A 24,561-nucleotide genomic window follows, 5' to 3' on the forward strand; every position below is an offset into this window, starting at 1 on the left:
CTATCAGCCCAAAACGTTAACTGCATCCGGGGACGCTAAACACGTCCATTTGTTTGCAGTTGTAATGTCTTTTGTGCGCCTCAATCAGGCACCTGTCAGACACACACCTGCTACCTCCATGCTAAGAAAAAAGGCAGAGGGAAGGCCTTTTGTTTCCTCACAGAGTTTATAATCAGCGCGTTGTTTCCAATCTTCTTCCACCATTTTTCAATTTCCCATTTCCCTTTTCTCAGTCAAATCACTGCTATCAATCAGGTGCATGTTTGAGAGAGGAGAGAGCGAGCGAGTGCGTGTGTGTGTGTGTGTGTGTGTGTGTGTGTGTTAGAGTGAGAGAAAGAGGGGGAAGTTCCTTGATGGAACCATCTCCAGCCCTAGGCCTCATTAGTCAGAGACTGCAGGAGGAAATGTGTGTGTGAATGTGAGCGGCGGACGCATATGTGTGCGTGATAAAAATGAATACTGGTAGAGTGTGTCTGTCAATATGAGGCCATTTAACATTCCCCATTCCACCCAAATGATGCACAGCGGACATTATGCTCTCTATTTGAGTTCTCCTCTAAATGGATACTCAACCCAGTACGTTCTATTATATTTTGCCCTTTCCCTCCACTGTGCTTACTGATATCATGGCAGAAGATGACCTATAACGTCTCAAAAAAAAAACAATTTATGTGCAACCATGACAACATCTTCTCTGTATCAGCACAGGCACACTGTGAAAACGTCTCAGAAACGAATGCGGTTGACTGATGTGGCAGTCAATACGAATCAAACCGTAACAGCTGCATAGGCACAAGCCATATTGATCTCGTGTGACAAGAGGCGCTTGCAGTGCATCGACATCTTTGAAGAGAGTCAACTTAGTCGCTTTGATAGTCTGTTTCACTGAACACGCCGACTCCTACAACAGAAATAGCACCTCTGTTAACATTCATGAGGCACAAATTAGGCAACAAACACAAACAGTGAATAAAGGATGAGCAAACACAATGAGGCCAGATTATTGCCAACGTGGCAATATGCTCCATGTTTTACTGAGTGTATTGATTATAAAAGAGATCTATTTGAAGTGGCCGTACAAAATGGCAACTATAGTAAATTCACAATGGCAGGGTAATATACGGCTTCACTGCTTTCATTTATTCACAGCTTGACATTTCCTCCCTTCCGCAGAGTGTGCTCTAACTGTGTGCCAATGGCCACATCATTTAGACTGGACCCGCATGAATATTTAACATTAGTGCCTGGCTCGTAGCTCGCAGAAAATGAATTATTTTTAGTGGGCTTTGCAGAGGCACCGTGGAAAACCCTCACTCTGGTGATGAATCGCTGGAGAGTTTATGTTGTATTAAGCAGGCAAAACAAATGGCTATCAATCATTTGAAGCTTTCCATGCTTGCCAGCTACACATCCCTCCCCCTCTTTACAGAGATTCGGTTGGTTTTCAGCGGGATCAGCTGCCAGCCGCGGGTGTGTAAAAAAAGGGTCAGCCTCGAGTTCACTAGTGTTAATTGACAAGCCCTCTCTCGGAAAGGAAGACGGAGTCTGGACGTGTTACAGTAGGCAACAGTCCCATTGCAGCTTTAGGTAAATATAAATAAAAATGGACTTAAATCTTTTAACTCTTAACGCTTTAAAACAGTTTGCAGTTGCAGACAAACACTAGTATCATCACTTATTATAATACATTAGTCTGGTGTTCACTGTTTACATACAGTACTAGACTTGCTGACTTTGCTGCGACTAATCATATCACACCCCTGTCATCTTTACCTTGTAATTTTATTAATTGCTCTTACATAGTTTCTCCCCAGGCTGTTCTCATGCACTGTACGTACACCTATGAAAAGTAATGCACCACAATTCGCATGTTACCCACGTAATCAGGAGTCAGTAATTTGTGTATAACCCACGTAATCAGAAAGGCTGCGATAATGTGACCGCTGTGCTGACAGGAGTAAAGAAGGAAAGTCCCGGGACAGGTCAAACAACACAGGACTCTCCCCCAGGAGACCAGTGTTTATGAGCATGTAAAACCAAGCAAACTTTGACTTATTGTAAGGCACATCAACACCATGTTTCTTATCCTAAATCTAACCTAAATAACTTTACTTGTGTCAGCCTAACCTACATGACCTTATGTTAATTACCTAACATGACGATGCCATTTGTGAGGGTGCTACATCAATGTATATCACACAAACTACTGTGTGAGGATGTGTTGTTCTATTTTAACTTCTACTCTTATCTTAGTTTTACATACCTCTTGTTATCTATTTTCTACATTCTGTATTTATCTATATTATTTCTGTTCTTGTGCTGCTGCCAAAACGAGTGTCCCGGTTCTCCTCTTCTTCTGAGGATTTTCCAGGCGTGTATCTGTTTTTTGTTTCCTAATTACATTGTCCTCAAGCACTACAATTCATTACATATTCATATAGATTGTAAATCATATTACACAGTCTGACACCGATTGCAATCAAGACTTTATAAGACACATTATAACATACAATGAACTAGAGCTGTGCAACATATTGATATTGTATTGATATTGTGTTATAATGTTAGAGGTTGTATTAGATTTTGTGCCTTTCCTGGTTTTAAAGGTTGAATTCCAGTAAAGTGCTGTAATTGTTTAAACATACCAGACTGTTCCGTTGTATTATTTGCCTTGACTCACGTTAAATCAACATTACTGTCATTATCTATAAAAAACCCCACTGTGTAGGTATTTTGTGAAGGCACCAAGAGTCAACCCTACAGTATCATAGCAATACCGATATGGATATTAAGCTATTTTTGACCAAATACCTATAAAAAAAATATCATGATATTTGAAGCCCCATAATGAACGTATTGAAAGTCTACAAGCGTCATTAGCAAACCATTTTGAGGCACCAAGGAAAAATGAAGGTTCAATACAAACTGCAAGTCATTATCCCAGCACAGAGTCCAGTCCATCTTGCGAGGGAGATTTTTGCCACAATTTTTAACTCTGGAAAACATACATTGAAAAGAAGTAGAGCCAGATATATATGTGGGATATTCTTCAATCCCACTGTCCCACCATAGTCAGGACAGCCAATACAAACCCACACTGAGCAGCCAAACATTGTTAAAACTTAATTTCAAATTCTAGAGAAGATCCCAAAGTTTCCACAGACACCAAATGTGTCAGGCTGAATTTATTTATTTTTAGCGTGTATATGAAATGATGCACAAGATATGTAGAATATTTCCAGCTGATGGAACACTGCAGCCATTTCACCGAGTGTAAACAAGGTATAGCTTCAATGAGCAGCTTGAAGACACTGATAAAGAATATACACGATACTGTCAGGGAGTGAGGAGTAAGGAGATTTCTCCAACGTCAAGAAACTGAATATTAAGGTGCTGTGAGTTGTAATGTGAAGCATTTGGGCAGTTGTCTTACTTGCTTGTGCAATTAAGCACAGTTCTGCATCTGCATGACCTATTTTCAAGTCTATTCAGAAGATTTGTTTCTTCTTTAACAGCCACAATATTTTTCCAGCATGCTTCATTGAAGAGTACATTTGTACATTCAGGTGTGAGGGAAGAGTTCAGTTAATGTTTAAAGTCTGTGTAAAGAAAAGGCCTATTCAGTCTTGCCATGCCAAGGCCGTTGGTACGAAGGTGGGAATCATGCAAATAAACAGAGACTCCTGTACAAATTAAATTTAAAAAAAAAAAAAAAAAAAAAAAACTCTCTGCCACTGCAAAATTAAGAGGGCTAAGAGATCAAACCTAAGAGCGCATAAAGGAGTAGTTCTTATAGATGATTAAATGAGCTCTTCATGCTTCCCCTACCTGCTTTGAGTAGTTTTATTTGATTGGCTACGTAATTACCTTAACATTGGTTAATTGCTAGTTAATTTACCTCTCATTGCAATCACATAACCCTCTAGTCTGCCAATCAGTAATTTAAAAATCATGTATAAATTCAGTCAGCTAAAACACACGCATGCACACAAGTGAGTGCCTGAAAACGCCGGCGTGACACACACACCCCCACGCAGTTTACAGATTCTCGGATTACTTGACAGTTTCATTAAGACAGATTACCGTGACCCTGAAGTTTTAATCTTCCAGATAAAGTGAAGCTGTTTTTACATCCATCCTCAAGGATGCACTTCATTTCCAACAACACCCAACCTGAGATGAGATTTGGCCTTTCTCAAATACAATCTGAATTGCTCCAATTGATTAAACAGAAACTGGCAGGCTGAACAGAGCAGAGCCGGGTACAAACTCGTCCGCGCAGCCACTGGCAACTGTGGACACAAGATTGAGGGTAAGATATCTGTGAGTGGCCTGGCACCTGAGTCAGAGAGATAGTCCTGCTTACTTGGGGAGGGAGGCGGGGGGGGGGGTCAAATTGGAGACAGACTGGGTGGCTTTGCCTGTGTTTCCCCTTCAGGTTAATATTTTATGGATGTGCGATACAGTTCAGATGACAGTTTGAGATGACTGAGAGTCGGCGTGCGGGCGGCAAGAGTTCAGCGATTTATTAGAAAAGGGGGGAGTGCGGCACAGGGGAGAGTGAGGCTGAATCTGAGAGATGTGTTAGTGGCTGTTAATGTGAGGAGTCTCAAAATGACTAAAGTTTGTGCTCACACGCATATGCATGCACATGTGTGTGCATGAAAGAGAGATGAGTGAGTGAGTGCTATCTGCAACCAGAGCCCATGAAAAAGAAGAGGAACCGGCAGTACAGATGTGTCTCTCTCTGAGCCCAACATGAAACACAGGAAACGGCCTCTTTGATCATTACCTACCTGTCAGTCTGCCCTCCACAGGGACCGCCTGTTACGACTGCTGATGCGCCGCACTGACAGGCCAGAAACACACACGCAAACTCAAACACATCGGGGAAAAAAAGCAGCGCAGCTATGAGCCTGACTGGTGCCGGCATTCAAACTCGTCCCTGAGGATGTATAACAATGAGGACCAGTAGTGTGGGCAACACGCAGGTTTATTATTCTATATTTGGATTCCAATTAGCCTCAGTGACTGCGAGGCTTGCCAGGGTCCACATTCACATTCGTACCAACGGGCAATTTAGTCTCCACTCCCCATGATTGTATGTTTGTTGAGTGTGGGAGGAAACAAGCAGAAACCCCTGTGATCAAAGGCAGAACATGTCTAGAAGTCGTGAGTCAAAAGCAAACAAGCTTTTCCAAGTTAATTTGTTTGACATAGGGCTTTTACAGAAGATATCCTACAACCTGCTGAGAAAATATGTACACAAACAGGAAGACATGGAAACTACATATGGTCAGGGTCAGCTGTGGAAGGTGAATGTCAGTCTTTCCTTCAGTGAGAGAACTGTACCTGTAACTGTATCTGTAAGTTTTTAATGCGACTTTCTTTTAAAAAGCTGGATTGATTTGGTGTTGATTTAGGTATTTTCTCCCCTCTCCCACGCAGCTCGCATGACCAGCATCGCTCGCTGTACTTGACCTTTGTTGTACAGCTGTGTCGAGAAGTGTTGCGACATCTCCAGATCGCAGCAATTAAGCAGTTGTGAAAACTGTTGCTGTAACTGCGAGGACGAATAACCAAAAAAAATAGGAAAATAAGATGCCAGTAGGAGGAACTGAAATTTTGTTTTCAGCAGTCTCAGTTCAACCAAATTACAAAGACAAGTCCTCTGCACAATGGAGGTTAATGGAATTTCATTTTGTAGTCCTCACAGCAATCAAATCTCGACACCGGGAGGGACAAGGGAGTCAATATTGGATAAATCTGCAAAAGTCTAGATTACGTTCAGTGCCTACCTTTCAACATGATCCAGTATATTTGTGTAATCTGTTTTTATTCTGTTACATTATTTTGTGCCTCTTCCAAACAAAGGAAAATTTCATAGTTTTGTTTGTCTACCACCTCTGATAAGGGCACAAGGTTTGGCAGTGTTTCATCTCATACTGTGTGTAATATTGAGTCACATTAATATGCCTATTTAATAGTATCTCTGAATTAAAATGAGTATCTGTAATACCATGATCCTCATGCACCGAAAGCCTGTCGTGCTTATCTAACATTTGCTGGTTAAATTCAGCTTGCTATTTAGAAGAACCACAGTGTTATTAAAGTTTGTTTGCAGTAGCTGCAACATGTTTAAATGTGGAAGAAGGATTAAAGCTATATTACATCTGCTATTTTCCCATGCTTTATATTGTTTGTAGCTGGGGTGGTGTATAAATATTTCAAGTTAAATATACTTTCCTACATTATCGCACTCAATTAGAGACTGTCATCAAGTGAAGCACAAGGGGTTAACAGGTGTAATGAAATTGTGTATTAATGGGAAGGTTAATTTGTTTTGTTTTTAGTCCAAGCGCTTATGGTGTGTTCACAGCATGTTTTGGAGCCACAGTGTCAGAAATAAAGCCTCATTCAGCTGGGGATGTTACACACACTTTCGGCAATATCTGTCCACTGCAAGTAAGGTATGTTTAAGATTAGTAAAAAGCCATGCATGGGCTGACACCCCAGTATATTGCTGAACTTCTCTGCCCCTACTCCAGATCCCGACCTCTTAGATCTTTAGAAAAAAGTGATCAAGGCTGATAGGTGAAGGAGATCGTGCCTTTGCGGTTGCTGCTCCAGAGCTTTGGAGTAGCTTTCCACTCTCAATCCAATGCTCCCTCTTCATTGACACTTTTAAGACAAACCTTAAAACGTACAAGTTTTCAATGGGCTTTGGTTGTTCTCAGTGTGATATGTTAGTATTTTGTAACATTTTTCTTACATGTAATTAGTGTTGTGTAATTGTTATTCTGTTTTATATTTGTGTACATATTATATTGCTATGCGTCATTCTTTTGATCTGTAGAGCACTTTGGTCAACATTTTGAATGTGCAATATAAACAAACTTGATTTGATTTAAAAATCATCTTTGGCAAATAAACTATGGTGAAGGTGAAGTTGAGGTAAGGCAACACCAACACTTGGTTGAGGTTCGAGGAAGATTACTAATAAAAGGTCTGTGGCAGGATGCAAACTCTTATCCCCAGCATGGGTCTAATGTGTAATTCTCTGCACACCTGTTGACTACCCAGATCCTCTAAGATCTACTCCACCACATAAAGGGCACCCTACTTCCTGCACTGGCACTAAATGATGGTGGTGAACGTACATTCTTAGCTCTGGATTTGCCACATGTCGAATGAATTAACTGGGGATACAATAGGCTGAAAATGTACATTATAATAACATGGTTTTCTTATGTAAGATCCAATTAAAACTGTTCAAATTGTTGAAAATTCATAGGTGTAGAATTCGGAGGGATGTGTTGTACATGTTGAACATGTGTTTGTCCCGTCAAATAAAACCATTAAAGTAGCAGAGGACTTTTAGTTTGACAAAATTAAAGATATTAACACCATAAATTGATGCAGAAAGTGCAAGTAAATTCACCGTAATGCAGGAAAGTGTTTGAAGCCCCATCGCATTTTGTATTTGCACACTTCAGTGTTAGAACAAACTTGGGCCCTTGTCCATTGTGTTTGGGTGAAAGCAGGAAATCTTGAAGTCAGAAAAACTTTGCAAATAAAACTAAATTGCTGTAAACTACCAGGGATAAGTAGGAAGATGTGTTTTCTTGTCATTTGCGTGACCTGACCCCTAAGGCTATGCTATTTCTGTAAAGACCAGAATCAGCAGGAAAGCTGGCTTCCGCCTCCATCCTGTGCGGAGACCTGCTGGCTTTGACTAAAACTAACTTTGCACACCAACTCCTGATACGAGACTGTCAAAAAGTGTCATAATATACTCTATGTGTCTGTTTTGCCTTTGGATCTGTGGGTTAACAACTGTTGGTCGGCGTTTTCAAAAGGACGCCTTTATAAGCTCAGTTTGCAAAGCTTGTTAGAGGAATATCTGCACCTTTATGATCAATCAAACAGTTTCTAACGCCTCATTCCCTCTGCTGCCTTTGACTGTTTTTCACCATGGTCCCCGTTGTTCTTGTTCTCTGATTTTTTTGTCACCGCTGGTTCCAGCTTCCATAGGTTAAAGTTACCTCTTTAATCTTCATGTGCCCCCAACTGGCACCGAGTGTAAACAAATGAACAATATAATGCAGCAGGAAGTATACACAAATTTATATGCAGAGCCGTGTTTTGCTGTGTTTCTATTTCAGGCGAGTTCGACTTCGTTGTTAGTGTACCACCCACATGACTCAGGGTGGTCACATTTGGTTGCAGCAATTTACACAGTTTAAGTTGTAATGGCTTTTCCACATCTTTCTCAGAAACAGCTACGACACCTCTGTAACTACTTTGGGGATACACTGCGCGACCACAGCTCTGACACCATTAGCATACATTGTACTGTCAATTTAAAGGTAATGTTTGCAGCTTATTCTAATGGGAATGAGCCAATTTGTTTGTAGAGTGGAATGAGAATATGAGGACAGAGGAAACATGCGGATACGGTGTCATGTGGAGAAACGTTATATTGTATATGCCAAATCTTCCCATGCAGTCTCACATAATGTCATCTCTGTCATGCTCCAGATCAGAGCGCCAGATCTTGCAACACAACATCAAAGGAGACTCCTCACGCCAAGCAAACCAGAGTCCAACAGACTGACAGACTCGCACATATTCACAGGAGCCTATTGCATCTGTACGGCTGTGCAGCACACTGCGTCTGTACTTTAGCAAATATGATCACATCACACCTTAGCTTATCTCTCCTGCACACTTCTCACCTCAGATGTATATGTCACTGCTTCAGCTGTCTGTGTACATTTAGAACATCATTTAACACACACAATGTAAATTCACAGACGTTATGCTGAATAATTAATGCAATTCACAGCAGTGGAGGATATATGCAGATTGGTGTTTAAATAAAGGTAGAAATACTATCATTTAAAAATATTTACAAGCTATAGTGATGCATTTACAATTTTATTAGTGTTAATAGTCAATAGTATCAAAATTAATACCACTCATTATGTGCCCAGTGCTAAATTATTATACATTATATTACTGGATTTTTACTGATGGGTGTATGGGTATTTAGCTTTTTTATGTTGTAGCTGTACTTCTTTTTTATTCGTAATTTCCTGTATATCAATAACTTATGTTATATATGCAAATTATAGGTTTATAAAAGTTTGAATGTAGTGAAAGAAAAAGCAGGAAATTACATTATTAGCTATCTTAAATTCAGAGGGATGTGTAAAGTAGCGTACAAATAAAATACACAAGTACAAGCACCTTCAGTACCTTAGCTAATGCATAGTACTTTAGCATTTGTACTAAGTTACTTTACTACATTCTTACATGTTGATATTTGGTCGAATTTTGGTTGTGATGTAAATAAGTATTTATTCATTTATGGGTATGTGGGTGTACACACGTTTATACTGGAAGACTTATGTATATTCATATTTTCTTTAACTCATATTTTTCAAATATGAAATGATAGCAGGACAAGTTGATTAACATATGTTTGCACTATAAATATTTTAAATTAATCTATATAATAATCTGTAATATAAATCATATATTTAGAGTGGTTTATACTTGTAAGTCACACATGATTAGTAATTTATATTATCTACTAAGACAGGTTTTGTAAGGAAGATGCTGGGAATTAATATTATGTACATGGGTTAATGGGGTAATAACTGTATACTTAGAAAAGTCTAGGTACAGATCTATCTATATGAGGAAGCTGTCTGTTTCATTTCACTCAGTGACTTATGGAGAAGGGCTGGGATTTAATAAGTTTATAGGCTACTTACTCCCACTCCTTTTCTTTTCATTATTTGTATATATTACGTTCTGTCTGTCTGCTTGTTTGTATGTTCATGTCTCTTTTTGTTCGAAATAAATAACAAATACCAAATACATATATACATGTATCAAAGTGGCCAAAATTCAAAGTCAGGACAATGTCTTATGCCAACGTCAATTTGACGTAGACTACTGACAACAGATGATGTTGATATTTGGTTGGTTTTAACTTGTGTTGTTAAGTAACCAAATCCAACATCTTTCGAAAGTCGCAAGCCAACGTCATCTTGACGTAGAATAACAACATTTGCATAAGGTATGGAGAACAAAACCCAAAGTCTCTACGTTGTAATGTTAATGTTAAAGCAACAAAACATTTTAATGTTGTTAGACATCTAAAATATCTTCAACCTGATCTTCATTCCAACCAAAATTTAAGGACCGACTGTAGCAAGAGTTCATCTTTCTGATGGCATGTTGATGTCAGGTGCCAGCTGAGTTCCCACCACTGCATTTTGATGTGTCCCATGGTGAGCTAGCTCTGTGTATTGTTTGAAAAATGTTTGCTGTTTTTTTTTTTGTACCTTACTTTGAAAAGTAAAAATGTGATTCACTTCAGCACTCCTTTCTCATTTAACAAGATACCAGAGTTCTCAAATGTTCACTGTCGTCCAAACGCCTGCAGTTGTACAGGATCTTTGCCTGAAGGAATGCATTAAATAGCTTATTTTTAAATTTAAATCAGGAAATCTAACATCTAAGAATAAATACCAACATTATTAATCTGACAAGACTCACCAGTACTTGCCAGTTTTCAATACTAAGTGCTACATACACATTTCAGTCATTTTTGAACATGCGTTGATGTCTGATGCCTCCACCTAGTAGTGGGCTACCATGCACTGTAGGATGTCTGATGTTGGTCTCACACTGTATCCTCCCACTGTCCAGAGACATACCATCAAAACCATGATTCTGACTCAACAAATGCTACTGCTGATAGCACCAACAAAAATCCAGCTGCTATTACTTCTACTAATAACAATAATAAAATGTGAATGTAGGGTGATGCACAGCGGTCCTTGCCGGAGGAGGCGATGAACGCAGAGGAGATGATGATCATGGAGGAAATAAAGAGAGAGAGTCGGCTAATCTATGGCACAACACTGCTGACACCTCGTAAGATTAGAGACGCCTCTCAGTCTAAATCAGTCCTCTATCTGCATGCTTAGCGCCATTAGTTGCTTTGTGGGGTACTACCCTCAGGGGTGCATTGCCCACACAACGGTAGAGTGCCAAGCTGCAGAGCATGCACACACACATACACACACGTGCATGAACTTTCTCACTCACACAGTCACGCTGAGAGAGATAGAGATGAATCGCATATGATGATTAACAAGAAAAATTCAGGGAAATCTTTGCAGAAAGAGTCTGAACGAAAAATTCCCCAGCAGGAGTTCCCTTTCTTTCACATTTAAATGCAATACTATTATGTCTCAACCATACTGCTAATACAGCAGCACAGACTGATGGGAGTTTTGGTGACCAGAAAAATGGCATTTGAGGGATTTTTTTGCCTAAGCACACTGGTGAGAGTGTGTTTTTCTGGGAGGATCAGGGCTATGCATAGGGTATTGTTTGTTTTGGGCAGAGAGGAGACTGCTACTGGAATGCCAGAGTAAATACCCGGTTTTGTCAGTTCTCTGTGCTGCTGTTTGGGATCCAGAGCAACCGCAGGATCAGCATCAGAGAACATTTTCATCCCTCGGCTTACAGACCTACTGAACTGCAGCTCTGCATCCTCTTCCTAGCCTTACTGCTCTTAGCTGTGAGCCAGCTTTACTCCTTGAAATAAAAAATGGCCCCACAACTGCTCCTCACATTCGATTTGTGTGTGTGGTTGAAGGAAGCACAGTTCATTGGCAACTTCAGCTTGGGATTTTTGCTTTTTTGTTGCAATATGAGAAAATTAATAAAACTGTTTTTTGCAGCTTGGTGTTGAGAGCAATAAAATAAAAATGACAAGAGGATGTTTTCAAGTCTAAAAACACTCCAATATACTTCACCTTTCAAAAATGATGAGTTTAAATTCACACCTTCCCACTCTGTTTTGTATTTAAGAGGTGCGGGGTTCTACAGTTGATATTTTAAAATTAAATTACCAGAGTCAATTTCAACACTGCGAAATACCTCACATACAACCTGGCAATAACACAGGCCTGTATAATGAGGTAAAATAAAGGCTAAATGAATCCAAATCAGAGGAGCCATGGGACTGGGGGAATGTGCACTGTGAACAATTAGCTAGCTCATCCAGCATACGAATCAGCTCCTGGCACATTACGCACATACTGTAAAGCTCATTACTGCTGCAAAACACACAATCAGTCGATCAAATTCAGTGACAGAGCAGCGAGCGAGCTCTGTCAGGATCCGCCTGTCATTCAACTCTTTAACCCGCTGCTGCACCCTAATCACCCGGCGCAGACACAACAACAGCCTCATGTTGTGTTTTAACAAGTCATGCTTCGTTATGTGCGGGACTTTTCCCAGACTTTTTCGCACTTTGATGGATGCTGACTGTTGTGATGCTTTCATCTCCTCCTTCTAAATAAAAAAAAAATGGAAAAGAAAGAATCCTTGAACGCAAACACCCATGGTTAAACATAAAAGGGCTGAGATATTTTAAAACTGACATCACTTCAAAGGGAGTGAACACATTCAAAGGGTATCACAGGAAAGAGATTCAAAAGCCTGCTAGTCACCTGTAATCCACTGCTAATACTTGGTCCCCACAACTGCGTATTAACATTCACACCATTCACACACGCCCTGGTTGCATATACAGATACACAGCAGCAACGAGTGATTCATTAATATTCCACTGGACGCCAAAAAAATGTACAGCCATGAGAATGTCTCATAGATATTTTGTAGTTGTACCTACTTTGTCTGTATTGATTCAGCATGCCAAGAAGAAGGATCTACTACACATATACACGGATTATCTCGTGAATATATCAGTGTCATTACAGATCAGCGGCTGTTTCATAGTGACAACTATCCTGTGCGTCTCTTTTCTTCTCGGTGTCTCATTCTTTCATCACTTCAGCTCTTTGTCTCTGCCTCCACATTCTTTGAATTTGTTGCCTCAGTCAGTTGTGTTGAAAGGTGCAGCTTTAAAAAGAGAAACTACCTCACTTCTAAATAAACCAAGGAAGGAACTGTACCTTCAAAGGCCTGTTGTTGGTTTGTTGTTTTTCGGGTTGTTGTTTTTTTTTTACAGAGGAAGAGAAGTTAAAAGTTTTTTAAAAGTTTAAGAGAAAAAGCATTAAATCTTTGACGCAGCACAAACAAGCATTAAATAGAACGCTTTGTGATCACAGTGAGCCTTTTGAAAGTAAGTATCTCATGATATATGGCAAATTATGGGTATCACACTCTAACAGGCTTTTTATACCAGCTGTAAATACTTCAGAAATGGTTAATGAGTCATTTACTTATTTCTTTTCTTGGATCAGATAACCATTAAAGGAATACTTTCAATCAGCTTTCTAATGCATGCTCATGGTAAACTCCTCTCCATCTTACCAGCCCAGATCTCCTCAGGGCTGTTGCATGAACTACAGATTGTACTATAGACGCATTTTTGTACGCCCACCACCACGGACACAAAGAATGTAGAAACAACACATTTTCACTCCAACCTCATCACATATTGACGTTTGGTCATAGACTTTCCACATCAACATATGATGTGCAAGGTGTCCTGGGTTCGTTTGTTGTTCTGGGATGCCGTGTCAGTGTCAGCCTGTTACATGCATTGTCTGTTTTCAAAACACACTTCCATTTTCACAGGAAATGCACAGTTTGCATACAGTCTCTTGCAAAACAAAAGCACCACGTTGGTACAACACTGCTAATAGATGTTTTTTTCCTTCAACAACAAATGCATGTGGTTATGTTTTGCGCACATATGCACACGGTTGGGTTTAGGCAACAAAAGCATGTGGTTGGGTTTAAGAAGAAAGAACAGTTTGGCTTCCTGGCCTCCCGGGTGAAAGTCAGTGGTTGTTGAACCTATCTACCAAACCTTCCTGCCTGCCCCTCTCGGACTTTTGCCACTTTAACTTTCATTGTTGCATTATGTGCATCTCTGTCTGTGGTGTACAACTGTGGAATAAACTAGATGAGGACACAAAAATGTGCATTAACTTAAAACAATTTAAACACAACTACAAACAATCACTCTTGGTCAGCTATAAAGAACTGGACTGCTAATTTTGTTACTTTTTTGCAAAGGATTTTAGTTAGCATTGTATGTTTATAAGCAGGGCTCTATTTCATATTAAAGACTAAATGTTTTAAATTTTTTAAGATTTTACAGATTTATCGATTATGTATGTGCTTATATGACAATGTAAGGGGGGGCTGAACATGATAAGCTTTGCTTCCTTCAGCCCCTTTTCAAACTTGCATGTTATCACAGTGTGCCATTTTTTTTTCTATTACATATACTGCCTGTATTTATGATTGTGCTTGTTTGAGACAAATAAAAATCAATTCAAATCAAATCAGTTGTTGTCCAGCTGCATTTCCACTTGACACCCCGGGTGCCGTTAAACAATAAAGGCCCGAACATACTCGGGCGTACTATGAGCGGAGCGGACTCCGCGAGGAATGTCCGTAGTCATTCGGGCTTTCATAGTCGACCGCACTTCCGCGTTGTAGTTTCCTGTAAAAATGTCCATGAAAAATCCCCGCGATGTGAAAAATACATGCCGAGCAGTCACTGGTGCGTGGAGCGGAGTCTGTGCGGTAGTAAAATCTGAGCTTTGCATGCACAGGGCTTGCGGACGTCCGCTTTGAGTCCGCGCGGACCTCCGTGGAGTCCATTCCGCGTACGTTCTGCCCGAGTATGTTCGGGCCTTTAACAAGACAACAGGACAAAAGACAACTTTTTTTGTCGGTTTCCAATGCCAGAAGTCACTAACCAAGCACTGGTTTTTGATGACTTCGGAGTGAGACTGGGTTGACAGTAGCAAAACAAGAAAGACAACCCTCCCTCTTCTCTTTCTTAAACACAGATCAGAATGTAAAACTAGGCAGTGCTGATCAAATATAAACCCAGATTCTGTTACTGTATTTTCTGTTCCTCAATTGAAATGTATTTTAGTATACTGTTAGCGTACTGTCAGGCTTAAACGAGAATTTGTAAAAGGCAGTGGGCGCCACACTGTTTCCTGTATTGTAAAATACTGAAATCACATAGTAAAACTGAGCAGTGCTGATAAAATATGAACCAAAATTCTGTAACTGCATCGCCTATTTCTCACCTCAAATGTTTTCAATGATATATTTTAGCTCACTGTTTAACTATAATTTGAGATTGCTTGTTACCAGCTGGTGCCAGTGTCAAAGCGGTCATGTCACCCACCAGTAGGAGTACGTCCTGGTAGTTGTAGGTTTTCTACCTCTTGAGCAAAAGCCAAATGCCACAACCCTTATTCTCTGTTTTGTCATTTAGAACCAATTTCAAATGTATTTGTGTCTTTCTACTGCATAGATAGCCCAATTCTATGAAAAGACCACCTCTCCTGCAGTGAAACACTTCTTTAATAAGAACAAATTATGGGTAACCAAGTTGTCAAAAATCCCTTTCACTTGTGTCAATCCTCTCTGTTTGGTAATACTGCAGTAACAAATTTTAGTCATTCATTACTAAAGTCTGATTGGCTCTCATTAAACCATCTAGTCCTGGTTTGTAAATGTTAATAAAAGTAAAAGTTAATAATAAATGTCTTTCAATCAGGTCATCTTACATGATTGGATTGCTATTTGGGGCGAGGTATAGCAAATGGTCAGTTGCTTGTAACTATCTATAAATCTCAAAGATCTAGTGTGAAGGCTTTTGTGGCATCTGGAGGTGAGGACGGAGAACTGTAACCTCTCCTGTGTGCCAAATGTGTAGGAGAACTACAAAGGCAGATGTGAAAAGATGAAAATGTGAAAACGTGAATGGCCCTATCTAGTACCAAGCATGTCAAGCAAGGCTCTGTGGAAGAGGACCTGCTCCGTATGTAGATATAAACAGCTCACTCTAAGAAAACAAAAGCACACCAATTATTTTCAGGTGATTACATGCTAATGCCAATAGATGCCCTTCAATCCCACACACTTGACTTTTCAATAAATTACTTAAATGTTAATAAAGTCATTAATTAAAACTTCTAAACTTTCGTAGGAGGATGACTTTTTAGAAAGTGGTATTATGTTTGTGTCACTTTGAATCAACACCAAAGAAACACTAGCACTATTGTTCTGTAAAGTAATCTCAAGCATCAGGCACAGTAAAAGTGTAAACAATGTATAACAGAAGGAGGCTGTGAACATCAGCCAGTATACCCTCAGTACAGTCGCAGTGAAAAAGAGAATCACACATTTTGGCAGAACACTCATAAGCTCTTAAGGGAAAAATGAGCTTCATCTTTAAGCTGCTCAAATTTCCATTTCCATTTGATTGCTCTCTCAAACTGCTGCGTATTAGTTTGGCACAGCGGGCAGATAGAGTCCACTCCATAAAACAAATCTTTAAACCATTTTGTTTCTGGGCGTCTTCACTTCGACCCAAAAAATCTGCAGATTGTGCGAGTAGACAAGCAAAGGAAATTAAAAAATAACGACAAGACAAGTTTCTCTGTGGACCAGATACAGAAGGAGAATATTTCCACGTTAGGTCACTATAAAGTAAAACATTTTTACTTGTTACTGTTTTTTCTTCTACAAAGCCTCTAAAACGCCCTCAGGCTACAAATAGATTGGTACTCTGCACCAAAATGTAATGCCTTTTTTATTTAACCTGAGATTTCAGGATGCAGAGATGACCCTAACATCTCTTTAAACTTTGATTCAAAAGGAATGAGGCATGATACTAATGCAAAATCTCATCCAAATATTTCGGTGCTGTCTCTGTTTTAAGCAAATTGTTGATGGATCAAAAGTGACGAATGAGAATAGTGTCTGAAAAATCACACGGGCTAAAAGGGACCACACTGCAGGTGAGGCTGATGATGATGTATGTCTTTGTAGGATAAAAAATAAATAAAACTGAAAACCGCTAATCTCTCCACTCTGATTATTGCTGTCACTTTAGATTTATCCATTGTATGTGTGCAGATTTGGTAGTCAATTTCATAGCTTTAAACACAATCTCCCTGGGAAATGCTAAGGTCAAGAGGGATCCATAAATAATCCCTAAGTCTGTGACTCTTCCACTAAGCGTTATTCAAAGAGGATCGATAGGATGTTGTGATTCAAACACAAAAACCTATTCTTTTGCTTATCAGCAAAGCTCTCTCCCAGCACTTTCTGGTGATCAATTATTAAAATCAACTTCACATGGCCCGTACGTGTCACCAAAATGGGGAAGTCAGATTTATTCTATAGGCTAACCCTTTTGAGAGGTAATTTTTCATCTGAGTGGCCTTTAGCATTTCTTATTAAAATACATTATTGTTCTTGAAGATTTATTTATTCAATGTGATAGCTCATTAGTCAGATTAATGTAATGTACTCTCTTCTCACTAGAAATGGTTTGCCTGCAAAGAAGGTCCATCTTGCCGTATAAATAAATGACACGAGGTAAAGTTCAAGTCTTCTGCTTTTTGCCGAAACACTGACTTTCATTATGCATCTATTTTTAAGGACGGGGTGATGCTAAATTTAACTTTCAGTACTTCAGTTGTACAGAAGACCAACTCTTAACTTTAGAATTCATTATTTACTTAAGTATAAAAAGCAAGCAGCATTTCTAATGGTATCGATTTGGAGCTTATTTAAGATAAGGCAATATATTTTATAAACTGCTGGGAATTTAAGTGTATATTCATTTTAATATAATTCTTACTGCAAAGTTCATTTATTGGAATAATAACTCCTTTTTTTACATCCGTAAGTAACACACACATTTGAAATACTTAAGTAAAGTACAAATACCTGAGAAGTGTACCTAAGTACACTACTTTGGTAAATGCACTTATTTACTTTGAGGCTGCACACAGTAGAGGTTTGAGAATTGATTAATTCATTTTCTGTAACTGCTTATCCTCTGTTAGGGGTTGCAGGGGGCTCAAGCGGATCACATGTGACATAGGGAGAGAGGCAGGGCACACGCTGGACAGGTCGCCAAACTGAGCCGGTCTCACTCCAACGTCATCGAAATCCAGCACTTGGGCAGTGACTTGCGGCATCAGAAATCAACGAAAAAAGGTGTCCAGTTGCTGTTATAGTTAAATGGTGAAAAGTGGCGGGACAAGGACAAAAGTTAAGGCAGGGAAAGACTGAGGCAGGCGGACTTTACTTTTTTCCTAAACCTAACCACGTACTTTTGTCGCCTAAACCTCACCGCGTGCGTTGTACCAATGTAGTTCATTTCTTTTGAAAGAGACTGTATGTAAACATTAAATTTCCTGTGAAAACAGAAGTATATTTTGAGTGATGACAATGCATGTAACAGGCAGAACTTGACATGGCCCAGAATGTCAACCAACACACCCAGGGTACCTTGCACTTCGTATGTAGACGTGGAAGTTCCATGACCAAACGTTGATATGTGACGAGAACGGAGTGAGAATGTGTGCCAAATCATCACACATCGACACATGAAGACAGACATCACGCTCACACATCTATAGGCAATTTAGCCAGCCAGCCACCAGTTAACCTGCAGGTCTTTGGACTGTGGGAGGAAGCAGGAGAACCCAGAGAAACCCCACACTGACACATGTTAAAGCCACAGTGGGTTACTTATCTGCTAAAACTGTTACTTTATCTTGACAGTAGTACATGAGACAGATCATCTGTGAAAAACATCAGGTTCCTCTGGGTCCTCAAAGTGCTCCTGATGGCATTCAAACAAAAGCAACCAATCAGAGCCAGGAGGAGTCCCTAACACAGCTGTCAGTTAACAAGTAAACAGAAGAAAGCTGACATGGAAAAAGCTTGCAGTCTGTGCCAAGTGTGCACAAGCAGAGACTGACACTGTGACTGTGACTGTCCTCCTGGCTCTGATTGGTTGTTTTCTTCAGGCGTGATGGATTCTTGCAAATGCCATTAGGAGCACTAGGAGGAACTATCACATTCTCACTCCAACCTCGTCATATATTGACATTTGGTGCTATTGTCAGAATTAAGTGACAGATAAAGGTTTTTTTTTTCTTTTTTTTTTGTTTAAATAAAAGCTTCCGACTGTATAAGCAGGTATAAGGTTTAATGTTTTCCATATTCACCATCCAAACTTACATTTGCTAAATACTGTAGTTCTAAACACAGCTGAGGCCGATGCAGATGGTGGTAACAAACCAGAGTATTGTGCAAATACAAGATGTGATCTGATGATGGAATAAAAAGTCATGGGATCACCAATGTTACAATTCATCCTCAGGGGAGCATGAATGTCTGTACCAAATTTAACAGCAATCTTTCTATTGCTTGATTGTCATCAAGCCTTTTAAGTAAAAATCACAAATATTAACATCATGGAGTGCTAGAGGAAAAGACAGGGGATCACCACACTCAGCTGAATTCATCATAACTGTATAAAATATTACAGCAGTCCATCAGATAGTTGTTGAGACATTTCATTCAGACCAAAGTGGTGGACAGATAAAGCAACAGACCAACACAGCCATCCAAAGAGATCCAAGTCACTAGCTGCTAATGGATTTTGATAGTAGCGCAGAATCCTGGTTTTGATGCCAAAAAGAAAAAAATAACAAAACATTTTTTAAATCGCTTCAAAAATTCAACTCCATCATGATCATTATTTCTTCATCATGTTTTTCTAACAACACTAACATGAGAGACAGATGAAGCCTTAACAAACTTCTGCATCACTGTGCCTCCATCTCTAAATACAATCATACTTTGAATGAGTCATCATCTCCTCTGTATTACTCTCATAATACATTTTTTCCAACAAATACACTGTTATTCACAAGCGTTAAACACTGATGCCATTTTGCCCTCAGAGGATTATTCCTTTAAATACACATGCACACTGTTACTCTGATCTCAATGCCGCTGTGCAAAGTCTGTATCACCTCAATTATCACAGAGGATGGAGTGTTATTATTTTCCTGGAAGGCATAACTTTAATTGAAGGTAAAAAGAAACTTGTTAAACTGAAATTGCTAATTCATATATACGCACCAATAATTCAAGGAAACCTATTCATTTGAGATTTCACAACTTGGTGTAGAAACAAGACCTGTGTTTAATAACTTTAAAAACCAAATCAGTTATTAATGTTTATTGCTATTTGCTTCAAGCGGTAGCAACGCATAAGCTTCTGCTTGTAATCGCTGACAGAAAAGATAGATCAGCTATTCTTTGGGAGCAATTTGGCGGCCATTCAAAGCCAGCGCTGTACCCGAGTGTAGTCACCAACAACAAAAAAAGAACACCAAAAAATAAATCTCTCGGCCTGAAGTGAGGAGTTAAAACTGCACATGTTGCAGTGTGTAGGAGTCTGGGGAACACTTGGATTCATGAAAATGTTTATGTAGAGAAATAAAAAAAACCTGTTAAAGTTCATGTTCATTGTCGGGCTTCTGAAACGATGCACCAGATGTGCGCAAGTGTTTATCTACAGATGCCTGGTTTCACACAGCAGCAATCCGAACCCACCAAAGTGTCGAACAACAACTGTGGTTGAGGATTTGGCATCTTATAATTTATGGTAATATTTAATTTTTTGAGAAGTATCTAACAGAAACATTGTGAAATGGCAGTAAGTTTGCTGAAAAAATGGTAAGGATAAGTTTTGGTAAGATATCATGATTAAGGGCAGTTATTGACTGTACATCCACCGCATTATAACTATGACGGCTTCCAAAAATGACTTAAATATACTGATAATACAGAAATTTGAAACACCAATAGTTTTGGAAGGAAACCAAATGCCACCTGGTATATATTTTATCAATGTAAAAAGAACCATCTAAAAAATTACATAATGTTTTTCTTTGTTTTCCCTACAGTGTCCACAAATAACTTTATTATTGTCATTTTAAGGCAACTATAAAGCACTTGTTTAAGGCTGGGGGAAGATTATTTTCTAGGTTAAGTACTTAAGAAGACGGGACATGCTTTGTTAATATTTAACCAAAACCAACATCTCTCCCTAACCTTCAAAGACCATACCACTGGTTTTTGCATGTTTAGCCACTATACTCCATTTACTTTCCATCCCAGTGAGCCGTTCTGCAAAAACTTGCTGCTGTGTTTGATGATTTAAATAGATTTTACTACCGTTCCAGTCAGCCATTGATTTCCCTTAAATGTAAAACTGTTACATAATTTTTCTGAGGTAATAGGCAGAGCAGCTTTTCATAGTAAAACATTCCCACACAATGATAATGCAGCTTTGACAAAAACTAAAGCACTGTATGATAGATGGATATAACTAAAGTAAGTTTTAGGAGTCTGTTCATCGATTTTCATACCACGCAGATATGAATGGAAATCAATGGAAGTGCATGAGAAAACATTCTTAAAATGTAAAGTTGCAATAGTGTTAAGTTCAGATGAAACTTGGATACACACACGTTCATTTACATGGAGCCATGTATTCCTTTTGCATTCGGGCTGGAAGCCCTACCCGAATAGAAATGCTCCTTATAAACACCTCAACCCGAACGAAAATCTAAACGGGTGCACAGGGGTGGAATATTCCTTTTCAGAACCCGAATGGAAGATTCCAGCCATTCCGTTCTTTCTGCGCATGCTCGTTTCCTTGCTCTTCTGGCACGATGACGTGTACAGCGTGCATAGCAACAGGCTGCATAGCAACGGGCTGAGATAGACCAGTCGGACGTTGCACTCACCGGTCTCCATTCGCCACAGCACGGTCCTTTCTTCTTCGACCTTCTACCTCCCTTCTCCTCCTCAACAAACGAAGTATTAGCGGAACAAGGTTGTTGTCGTACTGCTGCTTCAAGAATATAAGCAAGACACGCCCGAAAAAGGCACTACGAACGGCGTCTTCGAACATCTTGTTATCCGGAGCGAGGACTAGTTTTCTTCCGGTATACGTAATATCCGCCCCGCCCCCTACCCAATCAGAAACCTTCCCTGCCCCAAACCTTGCGCAGACCCAAATAAAGGCGATTAAACTGATCTTCCATGTAAACCCTCATTCGGAATGAATATTTCCCATGTAAACTACCTGGAAAAACTTCCGAATTCCGAATGATTTCATTTAAGCAATATCACAAGAGGGAGTGATGTTGTACTGTGATATCGTCACGGCTGTGATTTGGTTGTAGGTACGAGGCCGCAGGCCGAGTGCCGAAGACAAAATAGATTATTTAAAAGTATTTTATTTTCCTCTGCCAACAAAAACAGTCCCTGCTTGGGCAGAACTAACTGTTGTATAATCAGATTTACTTCTGAATGAGAAGCCATCATGTAACTGCACCCTATAGACCTCTGTTAATAAAACTTTGTAAAATCAGCTTCGTACTAATGACGCAAACGCATGTGTATGTGTTGTTCATACTTAAAGCCTTTGGGAGTCAATGTATTTTGGGTTTATCCTTTTGGACTAAAATGATAAAGATCTGAATAAGTGGAGAAAAATAATTTCTCACATCTTCCAAATATATTGCTGGGCAAAAATAAACCACATGATATTTTTATATAACTTTTGTTTCTGCTATTCCCAACAAATTCCTAGATTCAACACTATATCCACCTCGCTCCGACTCTCAAAAGCAGAAACTGCATTGCACATCAAAGCATTTAAATTGCCTCTCTTACTCTTGTGCAAAGTAGGACACACCTTCACTCTGGGGAAACACTGCCCATCTCTACGGCTATTTGAGGAACTACTTACTCCCAAAGGTCTGATTTCTAAAGTCAACAGTATTTGTATAAAACGTAGCACTGACTCATCTCCACTCTAAATGCCCACCTCCACTCAAGAAAAAAAAAAGGGTAAGATGATGTCTTTTTCTTTTTACTATGTCAGAAAAAAAGACAGCGATTACAGATAAACACTGTTTACAAAATGTTCTAATACTGGCTGTTTGAGATGATGTGAATCCAGTGTTTGATCACAGTCCTAAGGCAATTTTTCAAATCTATCTGCACTACAAAACAGTCTGATGGAAAACGCATTTGCTGTGCTCTGATTACAGATTATTACAACCCAATGAACAAACATTTGTCTTGTCAACATCTCCAGTATGAACTACTTCCTCATGATTGTGATGCTATTTGAATTTCACCACATGCTATTTTTCATGTCAAAAAGTCACTCTCACGTGTATTACTCATCAAATGTGAGAGGAGCTGCTCACAGGGCGTCCTGCTGACCGCAGGGTCTGAGGCAGACACCATTTAACCACAACATCCTGGGTTTATAAATGCCGGCTGAGGACCATTTCTGCATGTCATCCCCTTCTCTCTCTCCCTCTCTCTCTGTCCATTCTTTCCACATTTGTCCTTTCATCCTCCACCACTACCTTCATCCTCCACCTCCTGCTGTTCAGTAAATGCAAGAAATGCCCCTACAAAAAAAACAAAAAAAAAAACAACAAAAAAAATTGATTTAACCTGACTTTAGTTCTGTGTCAGGCTGCAACTATTGTGACCTGTAAGGAGAAGCCACAATATATGATATTTCTGTCTTGAGATAGACAGTATATTATTAATCTTGATCTCAACTCCTCCAGTTAAATAGTAAGACAATGATTTTTTTAAAATATATTACATGTTTTCTGGAATGTTATGTCAAAATATGCAAATGAGGCATTGTCTAAGTATTTTTATTTGCATAGATTTCCAGAACATAAATCTGAATATTGAATGAAACTAAGTTCAAAATTTTTGTTTCACTTTTTTCATCATATCAGAGTTAACGGTTTTTAAAGTTAGAATTTTGGAAAACTTTTTATCACTTCATATATTAGAAAATAAAGTCAACAGCCATGAAAAAAATCAATATTCGCCATGTTTTTAAGGAATAAAATGTAATATAAATCAAGCTATGAATGATATATGAATAAACTAAAAAAAAAAAAAAAAAAAAAAATCAGAATATAGATAGGAATAAAACTGGACAGTTTCTTGTTTTTGAGTGCTACTGAAGTGAAATGAAATACATACATTACATACATTTTTAGACAATAAATAAATAAAAAGACACTACAGGTGGGTTGCTATCACCTTGAAACTTACCCAGGTAATTATGTACATGAAGACAATTTTTTAAAATGACAACTTTGTGATGTATGTAAATGAGTCATTATCTATCTAAATATGCACTGTTTGAACACATGTCCACAACAAAAATCTAAATATGTATTTTCAATATTTTATTTCAACTGGTCTGAAATAAAGTGTGTTACAGAAGCAAAATATCCCAAAATCTCAAAACTGACCGGTGCTTTCAACTGGGTTATCTCACCATGAAAACAAACACTTTTTACGGGTCCATTTCTTTTTTAGTAATTCCAATTATCTGATAAAAAAAAATCCTTTCAGCCAGCTGAAGTTCAAATGATGTGAAATTTAACCTCAGTCAAACAATCTCACATGTATAAAAACAAAGTTTCCAACACAAAAGGAATAATGAATTAATAATTCTGGAAATCAGCAGCACATTGTTATTAACTCAACACAACTAACTAAAAAAACTCTAATGTTCCCTTGGTCAAATTACTTCTCTCCAGGAAACTAGGTTTTAGGAAATTATTTGAAAATGACAGACACATAAAAAAT

The 24,561-nt window shown here is 38.9% G+C and overlaps 1 protein-coding gene across 5 annotated transcripts in view; it reads right to left on the minus strand.

The window, feature by feature from the left end:
* cadm1b (cell adhesion molecule 1b) overlaps positions 1 to 24,561 on the minus strand; it is a 185,649-nt gene that overhangs the window by 62,772 nt on the left and 98,316 nt on the right. For 2 of the 5 annotated variants that reach the window (XM_049577138.1, XM_049577137.1), the window contains exon 1: positions 21,663 to 21,847. The exons of the other annotated variants lie outside the window; for them this stretch is intronic. In XM_049577138.1, the coding sequence (XP_049433095.1) occupies positions 21,663 to 21,672 (10 nt within the window). In that variant the 5' untranslated portion in view covers positions 21,673 to 21,847. Of the gene's footprint in view, positions 1 to 21,662; positions 21,848 to 24,561 lie in introns of those variants that run through there. 5 annotated transcript variants of the gene reach the window in all.

This window comes from Epinephelus fuscoguttatus, linkage group LG5 (assembly GCF_011397635.1).
Source record: "Epinephelus fuscoguttatus linkage group LG5, E.fuscoguttatus.final_Chr_v1".
Lineage (NCBI taxonomy): Eukaryota > Metazoa > Chordata > Actinopteri > Perciformes > Serranidae > Epinephelus > Epinephelus fuscoguttatus.